Raw genomic sequence first — 15,707 nt, forward strand, 5'->3', positions numbered from 1 at the left:
GGGAATGACAGACCATCTTCTGGAAAAAGAAGAATATTTCTACAACCCGGAGAAAAAAGAAAAATGAACAGAATGGCAACAGGGGATAAAGTAAAGTTGAAAATCCATTGAAAAATCTAACAACTGAACCAGCCTATGCTGATGTAAGAACTATCAGAGCTAAAAGTAAGAGTTGTATCTGCTAGTCAAGAGCTTGTTGAAGATCTCAATACTTTTAGTGAGATGTGGAATTATGTAAGCTGAAAGCCCTCCAGAACACACAGGAGAAAGCAGAAAATTTCATCATTTCACTCTTAATCTGAAAGGGATGGCGACAGTGTCCCTTCTGTTCAAACTGCAGCATGAATATGTTATTGACCTTGATTCCATTGTTCTGTTATTGACATCAAATGCCATTTACCTAATGAAATACAAAGGGGTTTCATCCGAATTTTGGCTAAGCAAGGTTCAGTGCAAATCTGAACTCTGTTTTTCTGTCTTGATGTAACAATCTTCTGGATTTGCTTTTTAAAAATAAAGTAGATTTTTAATTTCCAATGGGTAGGGACCTAACTTCTCTCTCAGAAATACCTAACATTATAATTCGGGCTTTTCTGTTGTAGAAATACCTTTGTCTGATGGAAATTTTCAGAATGATTTGCCTTTTGGAAGGAGAGCTTCCAAATGACAGACAATCTATGCAAGAAAACCTGTTTCAATGATGAAAACAATTTTGCTTAAAACAGCCCCTAAAATGGTTACAACTTAAAAATGGATGTTCCTAACCTTGAGTTGTAATGGCAACTTATTTCCTAAGTATACATATCAATGTAAACAAAAATTCAATGTTTGATCTATTTTTGTATACAACCAGGTAAATCGAAAACAATATTGAGACAAGTACTGTGCAGAGTGACAGGTCTCTGCATCTGAAGTGCAGCTTGACTCAGACTTTACACACAACATAAATGAAGGTCACACAAGTTACCTTAATCTTGCCCTCTCTTAAAGAGAGATATTTTTCTTAAAATCTGGTTTTAGTTTAATTATTACTCTATTTCTTTATCTACCCCTCCTTGCTCCTGATAGATACATACCCCTCCCTTCCTGTAATTAATGATGAACAGGATCTGCTTGTTCTGCCTTATGGGCAGACTGTTTCTGCCTTTCAAATACTTAATCAAGAGAGACTGACATAACTTGAGATCAGTGCAACATGACCGGGAAGGAAGTCATTATCTATCACCCTGATGGCAACCACATTAAGGCCTCCAGCATGCAAACAAGTGACTGTGTCCCAGCCGCCATGTAGAAAATGGTCTTGTCCAGTCCACGTACAATCTGGAAGGAAAGCCGTGTGTATCTGCAGTTACTGGTGTTGTACAATTGACCTGAGCAGTCAGGTTCGACTGCGGCTCCACAGACATTTTTTTTAGCAGAAAACTGAGTTCAGCAGTTCTTTTCCATCTTGGGCTGTGGGACCTCACAGAGAAATCAGATTAGGGAAATAACATGGACGGAAAATATTCCTCACTTTTTAAACTTACATTTAACTTCCAGTTTTGCCACCAAAACAAAAGTGTGATCCAATGGTGGCTGCAAGGAGTTCACCTTTCTGTAATCCAAGTGACTCTGCTGGTTTATCTGAAAAGCAACCCTACCTACCTGGAATTCAGTATTTAATTGTCTGACTTCTCCTAACAGTCTAACTGCCGTACCCTGAGCTTACTGCACATCTCTTGGTTGTGTCCCATCAGTCTCTGTGGCCACCCACACTGCAAGCAGATGGTAAGACTTAAGGAGCCTTAGCTTCAGGTTTTGGGTGCATGTCACAGCCCCATCCACTGCGGCCACAATCAGCGTCAGGCTAGATCCTGAATTAAAACAGCTTTTTATCTTTTATCACCTCTACTTTCTCAAGAAAGAAACAGTGTAAACAAGCAATTTTCAGGAAAAGGACCTTGGGATGAGAAGATGACAGTGCCTATTGACAGAGCAACCACTCACTACGTCAAAATCTACAAATACAATAACCTGCACATAATCCTCTAAATCTGAGGAAATAGGGTTCAACTGAAACAGAACTGAATGAGCTGTGCTGTTCAAGATTTGGCCCTGTATATATTTTTTTTCTTCCTTTTTTATCTTTGCCAACAACTTTCTACAAAGACCATCTTTTTCCTGTTATTTGTGTGTCTCTTAAATAGTTTGGGGAAGTGAAGGAGAGAAAAAAACAGAATGAGAAACGTATCTTCTGCACTGATTTGAATTTTGGACAGAAATTCAAATCGAGCATTGGAAAAACCCATCAGTTTGTAACGTTTATCACCATCTCTGTTGAGGAAGATGTGGACAGGGTCAAGTTTGCTCCTCTCCACAGTGACGCCCAAACTACAGGTCAGGGGAATACAGAGTAGAGAGCATTAATCTGAGAAGAGGTCCCAAACCAACTTAGATCTGGAGCCTGTACTACTGTGTCAGACTACACTAGTGTGCTCATATGCTATTCATAGCTTCTGTCGGTCTTCTGGTACTCCCTGTCTACAGAATATTTCAGGCCAGTTACTGACTACTGAAGGAAGGCTGGCTTTAAGTAGTCAAGAGCTAAGACAACGGGGATTTGTGGATGGTCTTATGTCCTAATGACTTTCTCGCAGCCTTGGCAGCAAAGCGAGCTCTCCTGCTGGAGCGGGAGCAAGGCCGTGTCTTTGTTACAACACTTTGATATATCAGTTTGAAGCACAACTCTCTCCTGTTCTTCACATACAAGCAACTTGAAGAAATGAATTAGGTTATTATCTGTGATGAGTCATAATTATTTATCTTAGGAATTTAAATCAAACCGATCAAGTCAGGAGACAGTAAGGAAGCAAAATAGACCAATGAATCTGGGTAAGATTAATACTCCATTTCACATTAATTTAATCCTTCATATAAAAGAGTAGCAAAACAATGCGTATGCAAACCTCTTAGGTTAAATTTTGCTGCCATACTTATTCACGCAAGGTACAAAACACTCTTGAAGAAACAAAACGGCATTTCTGAGGCTCTTCCCTTTCCAGTATTTTATTTACTAATCTAACAAGTGCAAAAGCCCGGGAGACCAATTTTCCTTCTGCCCACAAGCACTGTCTGTTGGCAATATCTTCAAGCACAGCAGGGGTTTAATAATCTTTCTTTTTCAAAATTACTTACAAGTAGATTTCACAAGAAATGAAAATGTTAGTGATATATTTGGATTGCCCTACTGGCTGAGACCACGCTGAAATAAAAGTAGTGTTGCAAGGGTCAATATTTCTAATGCTGAGGACTACGGACTTTCTGCCTAGAACAGATGCTTGAATCACTACTGCTGAATTACTACCGTTTCTCTGACCCCAGAGAATGTAGCTGAGAACAGACCTCGGTTGTGGTAAACTCTTTCAGACATGCAGACTGTGCCTGCACATGAGGCATCTCAGAAGGTTCATGAAAAAGTCTGCTGGAGCATATTTGAGATACTGAAATAACTCCCCATTTTTCTAGATACTAAGCACTAGAAAATCTGTTTCTTCACAGTAAGAGTTAAAGAAACTGAACATTTTCCAAAATTAGCCCTGTATTCTGTTTGCCTTCCAGGTGAAAGAGAGGAGAGAGTAATATGAGGGAAGGCAACAAAAATAAGAGAGGAAAGTATAAATTTACAGTTGGAAGCCACCCATGGACAAACTGTACTACGATCCGGGACCTGAAGATGGGAAGAAATAACTAGAAATCACATGGCAAATGGAAATGTTGTATCAAAGACACATAGAAAGACAAGAAAAGTAAAACTGTGAGCAGGGCGAGACTTCAAAAGTATTCGAACTTCTCGAAGTATTCGAACCAGGCAACCATGTGTTTTTTTTCTTTCTAGGTCAGTGAGGGATAATTCATAGGCATTTCAGGTATGTTTTAATATAAAAAAGATTCTGAAAACAAGTTTGTTTTGTTTCTAAGTGACCAGAGACTGTCTGCACCATGTTGATTGCTACCCGGAACTCGTGACTGTTACCTTTCCAACAAGGTATGCTAGGACAGATTTGAATCACAGGTAACCTTCTTGAGGATGCACAGATACTTCTGTATTGCTTTATCTTCATGACACAGAAAACTGCTAATTCTTCGCTCACAAAGAACTTTGGAGCATTGCATTCTCTTCACACGTCTGAGTTTTGTTATAAAAGAGGCTGCTTGATTTCCAGTGTAAGAATTAAATTTAGCAGTGCAAAAGCTGATTAAAATACATTTTACAGATACTTCATCTATATGTGTGTGTTGGGATTGTGGCAGATTTATTGCTATGGACTTTTAGATATAAAATGAAGAAAAACAAAATAAGTTAAAAGTGTTTCAGTGAGGAACGAAGCTAGCTCTTCTTCATTTATGTGAAAACATAAGATTAGGGTTGTTCTTGTACAAATAAAGATATCAGACATATTTTTACAACAGCCATGGCCCTTCTTTCATGAGTGGCAGACACACAAATGATGTCAGCATGTATGACTAACAACTAAAAATAAAGCAGATATTTCTGTATAGGCTACGTAATAGCCTATTAATACGAGACCATTTTGTTTAGTTTACATTTTCTTTGGACCTTGCCCATTCACAGCTTTCTCTGAGCAGTTTCCTTATATCATATACTGTGAACTATTGTCACTCGTGCACTTCTAGTGGTTTTCGAAAGAAAAAACAGATCTGCCTCATCTTCATCTGGTGAAAGCACTCTTCACCAAGAGTTTAGGAATTCATCCCTCTCCGTGACACTCCTAATTCTACCAAGTTAAAAAAGAAAATCCATAAAAACATTTCCCAACTAATCCCTTTCTCTAATATGTTGTTCTGGGTTTTTATCCCTGTAATAAATGCCTTGCTACAGCTTTACCGTGATTAGTCTCATGGGATGTACATGTGATGAGCATCTCCCCAAGGTCAGACTGAACACGGGTCAGAATCCCAAAGCAAATACTAATACACATTTGAATCCCCCCAAACCACCCAAGAAGCCACTACTTGAGCATCAGTGTTTTACAGAGAACAGTGCAGCTACCAAGTTGGCAGAGGAGAGGGGCTAAGACAAAGCTTTTGATTTCTTAAATGTGAGGCTAAGGTGTTCCCAAAGTGAGGAAAAACTGAATTCCATGGGGTTTCATGTTGTTTCATTTCCTCCAAGCACTGCACACAGTGCGTCGCCAAACCCCTAACAGGCCTGAGTACCCCCAGAAAATCAAAACCTCGGTGCTGACTGGATCACGGTCTTGCTCAGCAAGTCTCTAAAAGACAGAAAATATATCCGGTACCAGGGGGAATTTCTGCTCAGAAAGAGAAGAAAAGCAGGACCTCCTCATAGCCAGCGGTTCTGGCACTCACACAGCACGCAAGAAGTACTGAGGATTATAAAAGCTCTACTGCCCGTGCTTTTGGATGATGGAGAGGGAGCCTATCAATCTCTCACACTGGAGTAATTTTTTTTATTCTCTATAAATAATTACATTTTGACTGGAACAGGGACACGAATCCAGCTTTAACTGAACCTGTTTGAATGGCTTCCTCAACACTGTTACACAACTGAGACCTTTTTTAAAGCATCACTGCCTTTTTACCTGGACTCTTCCTTCTCTACATGACCTTGTTGTGTTCACTCTGACATATTTTTTGTGACAACTGAGGAACCATCGACATGGTAACACAAAATAGGATTTGATCTTGTTCTGAAAGTTTTTCCTCTGATTAGCAATGGGAGTCTGTCATACGTGTGTTCCACGCCTTGCCATGCAAATAGCCTTAAATTACGCTCCACAAGATTTCATCCTAAGTACTAACTCTGACAATCCCTATGTACGCTTTTTCTAAAAGCAGACTGACACGTATAAATACCTCACTAGACTTTACTGCATCAAAGTTTTATAAAATGCTCTAAAGCAAGTGTGCCTGCAAATGTTAGACCTCTACCAGATTTTAATTCAATGTGCAAATCATATACTTGAAGCTGAAAAAAATAATCCCTGCAGGGATGATTTGATGTTGAATGGGCATGTCTCCCTTTTTCTAACAGTAATAATGAATTTATAGTCAGTTTCAGCAAACATAGATTTTCCCTATAAATAAAGATGCAAAACTCACAGGCCAGACACGATCTCATTTGCTATTTCAGCATTTTGACATTCATTGGTTAGTGTCCCCCACAAAAATCGTTGGTCTCAAGTTTAGATCATATTATTGTAAGAAGATTTGGAAAGTGGACTAATTTCTTCTTGCATTGTTTTCCAGTTACTGTCATAACTACTTGGAACCAAGGGCTCCGGAACTATTTTCTTTAAAATATTAAACTCTTCAATGAAATTTAAATCCCTTCTTCTTGGGATGTTTTTGCATATAATAGTCTCAAATTCTAATGTAAACAAGCAGCCAGACAACGAACACCCCTACAAAACGCGGCATCCCAAGCAACCTGTTGCACTGTTTCTCCTCTTTTGCCAGGGAACACGTTTTCTGTCTTGTCTTTCTCCAGAACTGCCTGGAGTCTCTACTGTTTTATTGTGGTGACGAGAATCTCTGTTCATCTTACATCCTCTACATAAACAAAAATATCGCTACATCTTAAAATCCAACAAGTGAATCGAACACAATTGTGTAGGGATACAACATCCCCCTAAGAATAGATGATGGTGCTCAACCATACTCATTCTTTATCTGTTGGCACCCCCTAGATCTCTGCAAACACACTCAGTTCAGAAAGTTATTTAGTACCACTCACGACCCCCAAAATTTCATCCTTTGTAGGTACCGGCAATTCTTCCTGGTGGTGTTAAATTTTCTGAGATTACGAATAAGCAAAGAGTTCTGGCGCGTGCTGAAGTCTCGCTTTTTTTAAACTTTTTTTTTTCCCACTGTAAGCGACATTTTTTTCATTTTCTTGTAATTGACCAACAAGCATCTTTCTCAACTGTTTTGTTTCTCCACCCTTCCAGTGAGAACTCCATACTCCATACAGAAGACCCCAGGCCTTCACATTTTAACCCAAGAACCAGTATTCTTTTGTAAAGGTATGAAAAGATCACATTTGCTTTAAATTTGCTTTACAGTTTTGCGTGACAGTTACTCATAATGTAGCTTTACCTCTCTCTAGATTGTACCCATTCTTTCGACACTTGAAGGCTTTTATGAAGTAGTATTATGCATTACTTCTCTTAACATTTATTCTCATATACTGGGTGCTTGCAAAGCTGGTCCCAAACCATGCGAAGCTCTGTCAATTTTGTTTGAATTTGAAGATGACTTCTGCTTTTCATGACTTGAATTTTATTTGATATTTGGCATTCCAAAGAAATTCTATAACCTCAGAGCTTTGCTTGCCCTCTATTAATTTTACTCTAGGCGAGATAACTTCCATTAACTGAGAACTTTTACAATGTTTTATGAAGTGTTCATATGGGCTCTTCCAAAAGTTCTTGTGCGCTATCTTCTTTAGATCATAATCATTGCTTCCTACCTGATCAGGGCACAATCTCCCAGGATGCAAAACTATCTTTTCAGTCCTATAGACATCACCAGCTCGCCTAAGTTTAACCTTCCTCCTTCACCCTTGCATTTAAAATGAATCTTGCATATGTTTTATCTGGAAGTGCAGCATTCTTCAGATTTCTGTCCTACACCTTCTGAAGGCTTAACGAAAATTATTAAACCCAAAAACGCCTCAGAATCAGCCACACCCAAAAATAAAAATACAAAAATATCTTCTAATGGGCTCCCCATTTTTTTCCAAATACTGTTTGCAGGCTCAAGGGAGGAGATATTTGAAGTTTTCCTTTGTAAGATACGCAGTTTCAGTTGCAAGGAAGTTTTCAGCTGCTTAACACTTTTATTTAGGACACTGAATTTATTCCCGTTTATTTGATTTCCGTAACTGGTATTTGGTTTGTATGGGTTGAGCAGAAAGTCTTTTTATTCCATGACCAGGTTTACCTGGATGTGCAAAACCACAGCTGAAACTGCATAACAATGCACCCTTAGGAAGGTCAATCCTGTAAACGACATTGCCCACTTTCTCAGCTGTACCTGGACGTACTTACTGTCTTCAAAATAATAACACAAAGTTTGGCCTTGATTTTAACATATTCTTAGCTGGGAAGTGCACCAGTGGACAGAAATTATACATGCACCGCCACACTTCCTCCCTGTCCTGGTTTTGGCTGGGGTAGAGTTAATTTCCTTCCTAGTAGCTGGTCCAGTGCTGTGTTTTGGATTTAGGGTGAGAACAATGTTGATAACACACCGATGTTTTAGTTGTTGCTGAGCAGTGCTTTTGTTGTTGCTGAGCTCAAGGACTTTTCAGCTTCCCACGCCCTACCGACTGAGAAGGCTGGAGGTGCACAAGAGGCTGGGAGGGGGCACAGCCAGGACAGCTGACCCCAACTGGCCAAAGGGACATTCCATACCATGGGATGTCACGCTCAGTACATAAACTGGGGGGGGTTGGCCAGGGGAGGAGTGACCGCTGCTTGGGAACTGGCTGGGCATCAGTCGGCAGGTGGTGAGCAATTGCATTGTGCATCACTTATTTTGTATATTCTTGTTGCTCTACCTATTAAACTGTTTTTATCTCAACCCACGAGTTTTCTCACTTTTACCCTTCCAATTCTCTCCCCCATCCCACCGGGGCGGGGGAAGAGTGAGCAAGCGGCTGGGTGGTGCTCAGCTGCTGGCTGAGATTAAACCACGAAACTCCCCAAAATATTTACAGTAGGTTCTACCTACCTACTTATCCTGTCTCATGAGGGGACTTCTTCTACTTAACCAATAAATTGTTCCTTGAGGAAAGGGCTTGAAACAGACTTGACCTTATCCCTGCTTCCTTCCTGAGCTGCTTAGATAGCTGACATGTTTACAACCTTTTAAAGCCCTGGAGTTGTCTTTCTATTATGACTACAGAAGCAAATTACGTGCTCTGTGTAAAAGACAATGCTGCTATTACTGCATATATTTCTGAATTTTAGTAGTACTTTGCAGTCACTTACAGTTAAAATGGTAGCTGAATATGCATTGGTTACAAAATAGAACTAGGAGCAAAATACCCTGTAAAGAAACAAATGCATAAAAGCACTTTTACTGAACATTTTCCCCTGAAATAGAAGAGAATTTTAAAATCAAATTTCCATCTAGCAGAAGAAAATGTCGATTCAAAATTAACTACATACTCACCTTTGACTCTGTCTCCTTTGTGCAGATGAATTTCCCCTTCTCCTTGAGGTTGATATGGCTTTACGACAATAAATAGTCTTCCAGGTACAGCACTGTAAAGCTTGCGTTTTGGACCCTGATAATCCAAGGCAGACAGAGTATCCTTGTTGGCACTAGGATTGTAAACGGCACTGGAAATTGAAATTAAAAAACATTAACTCATTATTTAAAATGGGTAAAGTTAATCATTTACCATCGCATTAGCAGGATTAAATTAAGCGGTGAATAACGTAATTGTCTTCCAGTAAAACATCTAACCCTGCAGAAAAAATATACGTTTTTCATCCCAAACACATGCTTTTAATGGTTGAAATCTTTCAATACAAAACATGATCAATATTCATCTGACCATGATGGCCTAGAAAACACATAACACTGAAGTTTTTAGTTTTTCTGCGAATTGAACTTGCACACCCACAGACCCTGATGAAGTTTAAAATGTATATGCAAATCATACATTACAAGCATCACAATTTGTCGGAAAGACTTTAAAACGTCACCGTTTACAGTTATTGTTGGGAATGGATCTCTTTGTACTATTGTAACGTTACCTGAACAATCAAGACAACTGAATTATTAACTGAATGGACTGAATAATCAAGTTACTTCATCACTCCAAGGCCTGGAGCTAAATTTTAGATCTGCACAAAGCATGGTTCTTATGGCTAACATATTCTCCAGAAGATCATTTCTTACTGATGGCAATCAATAGCTCTCCCAGTGACTTCAGAGTGGTATGCCCAGAGAAGCCATAGGTCATCAAACAACACACAATCTACTTGTGGTGTATAAAGAAGAAATTATTGAAAGCCAGTGAACGATCCATAAGATCATTACTAAACCTCCTGAAAAATGAGTGAGCTGCCAAAAATGTAAGGTGAGAAACAGGCAAATATTAAAGAGGGTGGGAAACCTATAGGAGATATCGTAACAAACTTGCAATACACTACTATTCAACTTTTTGGAAAAAAAAACATAAAAACTTGAGGTCTTGCACAGAAAGTCTAGAAACAGAAAATATTATCAAGAAAGAAGAATATTCATAAAGATTTATAGGAAAAAGATAGAGTACCAAAGGAAGAAGAATGATTTAACGGTGGTCTAGCATTGTAACATTTTGCTTACTTTCTTGTAAGGAGCAAGAAAAGATCTCAAACTGCTATAAGCAAAATGAAATATGAGGGCTGGAGTTTACTGTTTCTTCACCCTTTTTTTTTAACCAATCTCCTACAAAAATAGGAGTCAATAAGGCTCTCAATATAGATAAAGAAGAAGTTGTCTGGTAAAAAGCCAAACACAGTGGATCTTTCGTATCAGGAACACTTCCTGCAGTAACTTCTTTACCATTTGGAATAGCATCCCCCTTTCACCTCACTGTTCTGTTCTCCCATTACTGTGAACAGGCGCTAATAAAGATAAGCCGTACTTCAGTGTTTAAAAGTGAGCTCCGGTTGCACGTCTGTGATGGAGTTTGCATCAGAAACCCCAGCCAACTCTCGCAGTTGTTTAAAGGAAGACAGAAAAAGATGATGTTTGGGTTTCAGTTCTTTTGCTCCATTTCTTTTTCCTTATAAGCGAAGAAACAGTCATCACCATAAAAAAAAAAATCCAGATCTATAGACTGTTGCTACACATCCAATTTCCACTTCTATCAAGCTTTATTTTAAGCCTAGTCTGGTAGCAGCCAGGTAGCAGCTATTCATAATGTTACGTCCCAGCATCTTCTTTAACTCCTATCACAGAAGATTCATTCACTTTCTCTCTTTACCGAAAGAGGAGGGGGAAATGGCACATTTGATCTTCGCACTGAATGCATCATTTCTCATGAGACAGGCTTACTAGTGGAAATCAGGGCTGCAACATGGGATAGATGACTTCTAAAAAAAAGATCTTTCCTCTCCCGACCTTGTCCCTGGCTTGGGCTCCCAGCCCAGCAAGTCCCATGCCACGAAGGAGCAGGAGGAGGATGCGGAGATTTCAGAAGACGTGTGGACGTGTTTCCCTCTCGCCCAGAAGAAGGTGGCCACCCTTGATGGCTCAGCCCTGACGGAGGCTGTGCTGGCACCTCCTTTCACTAATCACCGTGGGACAAATTCCACAGGAAGGGTGCCAGCTCCCCTGCCTCCCCCAGCTCCCTCCCCCAAACCAGTTTGGTATGAAAAGCAGCAGCCTCACGAAAAGATAAACACCTGAGCCACACAGGCTGTAAAGATCACATGCACCCCTTCCAGCATCGCTTTCCAGCCCTCTCCTTTCCACAAAGCAAACCCCACAAACCTCATTAACCCTTTGTCGTACTCGAACCTTCTCCATTAATTAACCTATCCCTTCTGGCTGCTTCTGCTCCAGAATTCAATCTACTGCTGTATCAAAAAGGGCTTTTTCATCTAAGGGGAACAACAGCTTCATGGCGAATTATTATTTGCAAATAATAAGCAGAGACAGCAACAATTCCCACATTTAGCTGACAGTAAGTAGGTGGCCATACAGTTAAACAAAATCTGTGAGGAAAGTGTCACGTAAGGTGCCATTCATGACTGCAAAACAGGCCGGTGGCAAGAAAAGGCATTACTTGCAGGAAAAATTACATATAAAACCCTTTTAGTTGTCTTTAAATTTAGAGAGCCTCCAGCTCTCTTCTCAGTACTTGCACGTGCTCTGGACATCTCTGAAACAAGTCTTGATGGTGCATATGAAACTCTGCAGCTGGGTAGCAGTTTAAGTAGCTGTGATACTGATGCACTAAGAGAAAGACCAAAATTTTATTTCCACAAAATTTCAGGCATTAAATTGGTTTCCACTATCATTTGTGCTAGTTTTCAAAATCACGTGCTTTCAGAAAGGGAAAAGTGGCTGAATAAAGTCAAAGCAAATAAGTGTTTGCTTATTCAAAAAAAAATTTTAATTCTTCCCCTGCCTCAAAGGATTTTTTATACTTCAAGAATTTGGAAGTGCATTATCCCAGAAATATTGATGAAAAGGCACTTTTTATCCCTCCCAGCCAAAATAATCATTGACTCTAAGGTAAAACCACCCACTCTGGTGGCATCAGCCGTACCTAGTGGAGTACAAGGGCACGCATTCTCTGAAAAGCACCTCCTCACTTAAGCGAAGCCTCATTACAACCTGGTTTTAAGCTGATACGGGTCTCTGTGAGGAAGCGTCACCCAAATTATAACCAAACGAGTTTTTGCCGTTTCTGTAACGTACAACAAGGTAAGATGAGTTTGCTCTACTGCATGAAACCCCTGGCATAAGAAATTTGTGTCCTGTTCCTTCCAGTGATTCTTACATTTCAGACGACTCTTTTTTTACAACGCACCATATTTCCACCCTCTGGCAGTACTGTTACTATCACAAATAGCGCTTGTCAGTTTGGGTCCCTACAGCCAAGGAGAGAGGGAGAATGTGCAAGGTAACAGGTGACAGCTTCAACTACACGACATTCTGGTTTACTGACTTGAAAACTCACGTAAAGATTCATCACACCTACAAATGTCAGAGAGAAACCAACAGCTGCATTTCTTAATAATACTCATGTCCTTTTCTACTCTGAACAGCAGATGTTTTTTGATAGTCGGAAACAGGACAGACAAAGCCTGACATTTTAAATGACCATTGAATTAAATGTGTTTGGTCAAAACATTTAAGCTCTAATTCTCTCCATCAGTACTCAGCTCTGCCTCCCTTCATTTTTGCAGCCCTGCGCTTGAACCCCTTGTCCTGGTGCAGCTCCATCGCTTGCACACTTGACAGATGCAGTTCCCAAGTCCTCCTCAAAGTGAAGCTGTAATTGCCTGTTCAAAGGGCAGTGGCTTCACAAAGCTGGAGTCCCCTTTTGTGACCAAAACTCAGGCACAATCCTCTGTTTTATTGTATTACTTACAATACCTACATCACACTAATTAGTCAGGATTTGCTCTCCAGTGGGACAAAGCTGCAGGATATTTGCAGAGAGCGCCTGCTAAATCACATTTGTAATTCAAGAGAAAAGGAAGAGCAGCAAAGTCATAGGGAATGCAAAACCCTGCAGCAAGGATAATCATGAAAGAAGCCCATGACATCAATCACCACCATCTCAAGAAGCCCCCTTTGCTCTCGGCCAGCCTCCTACACAGCCCCACTTATTTCCCCCAGTTATTCCCTCTATCTTCCTCTTTGGTTCACCACACATCTACAGAAGGGAGGACTTAAACAGCTTCCGCTTCACCACCCATGAGCAGCTCCAACACAGATTTCAGGCATGACCAATAGTTTCATGGAGCGACCAAGTATCTCAGAAACATTTTACTTTGCTGTTAAATATAATCATTATTTCAACTATTAAAAGATCTTGAGAACTAGCACCTTGATTTGGAGGTGCAAACTCAGTGATAAGTCACTGCTGAGCTTTGCTGAACTTTAAAGTCTGCCTGGCTGCTGGAGCTCTGTGAGGAAACAGCTGGCTTTGGCTGGAGCTTCCAATTAAAATATTCACACTTGGACATGTTCCACTGTGCTGAGGTTTTATTACCTGTATATTATATAAAGTGCAAAATGGGCACATAAATAACATAAAAGAACATGGCAGTCCAGCATGATGACGTTAGGGATATCTCATGCTGTGCAAATAGTCAAAAAGTCACCTGATGTGCCTGTGCTGCTGCCGTTTGGCATCCTCTCCCAGCCTGTTTAGGGATGGCGACCGGCTCCGGGAGGACGGAGTGTAACTCCCCACAGTTTTTACAGTTCCATTAGGATTATTCTGCATCTGTTGAAGTAGATGAGGTGAAAGGCTGCGGTGTGAAGAAGCAGAGGAGGAGGCTGACCACTCAGGGAGGTTGTTGATGTTCAGATTGTTGTCGCTGTTGGAACGAAGCAAGATCCGAGGTGCTGCTAAGGTGCTTGGAGGTCTCCGCCTTCTGTTTGAATAGGTGGGAGCCTCTCTAAAGGGCACTGTGTAAAGAAAGACATCCAGGGTAATCTCAGATGATTTCACCACTCATACGTGTTTACCACCCCATAAAAAGATTTAGCAACATATGGCATTGTTTCTTCTGCGGAGACAGAAACTCTACCTTGCCTGCATAGCTAATAGAATTAATTATCTTTAAAACATCATTAAAACCAAAAACAACTGGGCAACGTTAACCTGTTTACTGGCTTTAATAAATAGTTAGGCAACACCAGCAGCATGAGTCTGCTGAACAGTCTGAACTATGGCCTAGGAAACGGGAAACACCTCATTATTGCCAAGTTTGAGTCTCGGAAAGTTCATATTTGTGCTACATTGTCATATTCAATCAGAAAGCTACAGAACAGGGCTGATCAGCAGAATTTTTGATGTATGATCTAACTTCCTTCTCCCATTGGCACCCACACTGGGAGAATTTTGTTCCATTGCAAGTTCAAGCCTAACCCGAAGTCTGTAGTGTTAACAGTCACCTTATCCCCGTCTTCCAGGTTAAAAATTGAGGACATAGATTTTTCTCCTGGCAGAACTCTATTACATTGCTGTAATCCCTAGGTATTCCTCTCTTTCTAATCTAGGCATTTCTACCACATCTATTACTATTGTATATAGAACATATTACCCGAGGGTAATACACTCACTTCGTCACGTGCCGTGTCCCAGAGAGAACACGACTGTATCCAAAGGCTGCAATATACTACTTAATGAAATAGTCATAACAGAAAACAAAAGCAAGGGCAATAAAAATCTAACACAAACCAGAGGGCCCGTCCTTTCATCAGTGTTATCGGTACAGTGCTGCAGTCATACGAGAATTTGTACGAGCAGACACTAGATTTTCCAGATCTCCTTTTCTCACTGTAGTGGGTCAGTTAGTTCCAAGTGCAACTTAAAAGGCAAATTTCCTAATAAAAGGCACCCAGCTATCACTAGATGCGATGGCATTTCCTACCCATCTTATAAGGTAATAAAGGATCTGACCCTGAGAACTCATGCTTGCCTCGGTCCCCATTCATGCAACTACTCTCATTAATTTAGTTCAGTGGAACTCATGGGGTCGCAGGATTTGATCCAAAGTGCACATATTTACATCTGAAAAGTCGCAGTAGTATAACTAACAAAAGGCAGGCAGGCATTATTCTGAGGACTTTATTGAGCTGCTGTAATTTTCAAAAAAAATCATATTTCAATTGGGAAAGAAGCCCCACAAAATATCATCCTACATGTCTAAAGTGCCAGTAAGTGCCATTTATAAAGTGCCAGAAATGTCTACGCACTCAATACCCTTCAAAAACACACAAAAACCAGAATAAGAATGTCTGTCATACTGTGCAAGTAAATGAATTCATATAAATATGAATATACATAGGAATCAATCTGTCCTGCCTTGAAATACAGCCTTTAATTGAGAGAACACAGCAAAATTTAAGGTTTCAGAGCAAAACTGAAAGCATATTTGTAACAGAAAATAAAGATGGAACTGCAAGGAAAAGAATGGCTTATATAATTTTCACCA

At 40.2% G+C, this 15,707-nt stretch overlaps 1 protein-coding gene across 1 annotated transcript in view; it reads right to left on the reverse strand.

Annotated features, from left to right (window-relative positions):
• SHANK2 (SH3 and multiple ankyrin repeat domains 2) overlaps positions 1 to 15,707 on the reverse strand; it is a 319,337-nt gene that overhangs the window by 214,876 nt on the left and 88,754 nt on the right. The window contains exons 10-11 of the mRNA XM_009334543.1: positions 13,866 to 14,175; positions 9,202 to 9,371 (exon numbers count right to left, since the gene is read on the reverse strand). Coding sequence (XP_009332818.1) covers positions 9,202 to 9,371; positions 13,866 to 14,175 — 480 coding nt within the window. The remainder of the gene's footprint in view (positions 1 to 9,201; positions 9,372 to 13,865; positions 14,176 to 15,707) is intronic.

Source organism: Pygoscelis adeliae, unplaced genomic scaffold (genome assembly GCF_000699105.1).
Source record: "Pygoscelis adeliae isolate BGI_AS28 unplaced genomic scaffold, ASM69910v1 Scaffold171, whole genome shotgun sequence".
NCBI classification, from domain to species: Eukaryota; Metazoa; Chordata; class Aves; order Sphenisciformes; family Spheniscidae; genus Pygoscelis; species Pygoscelis adeliae.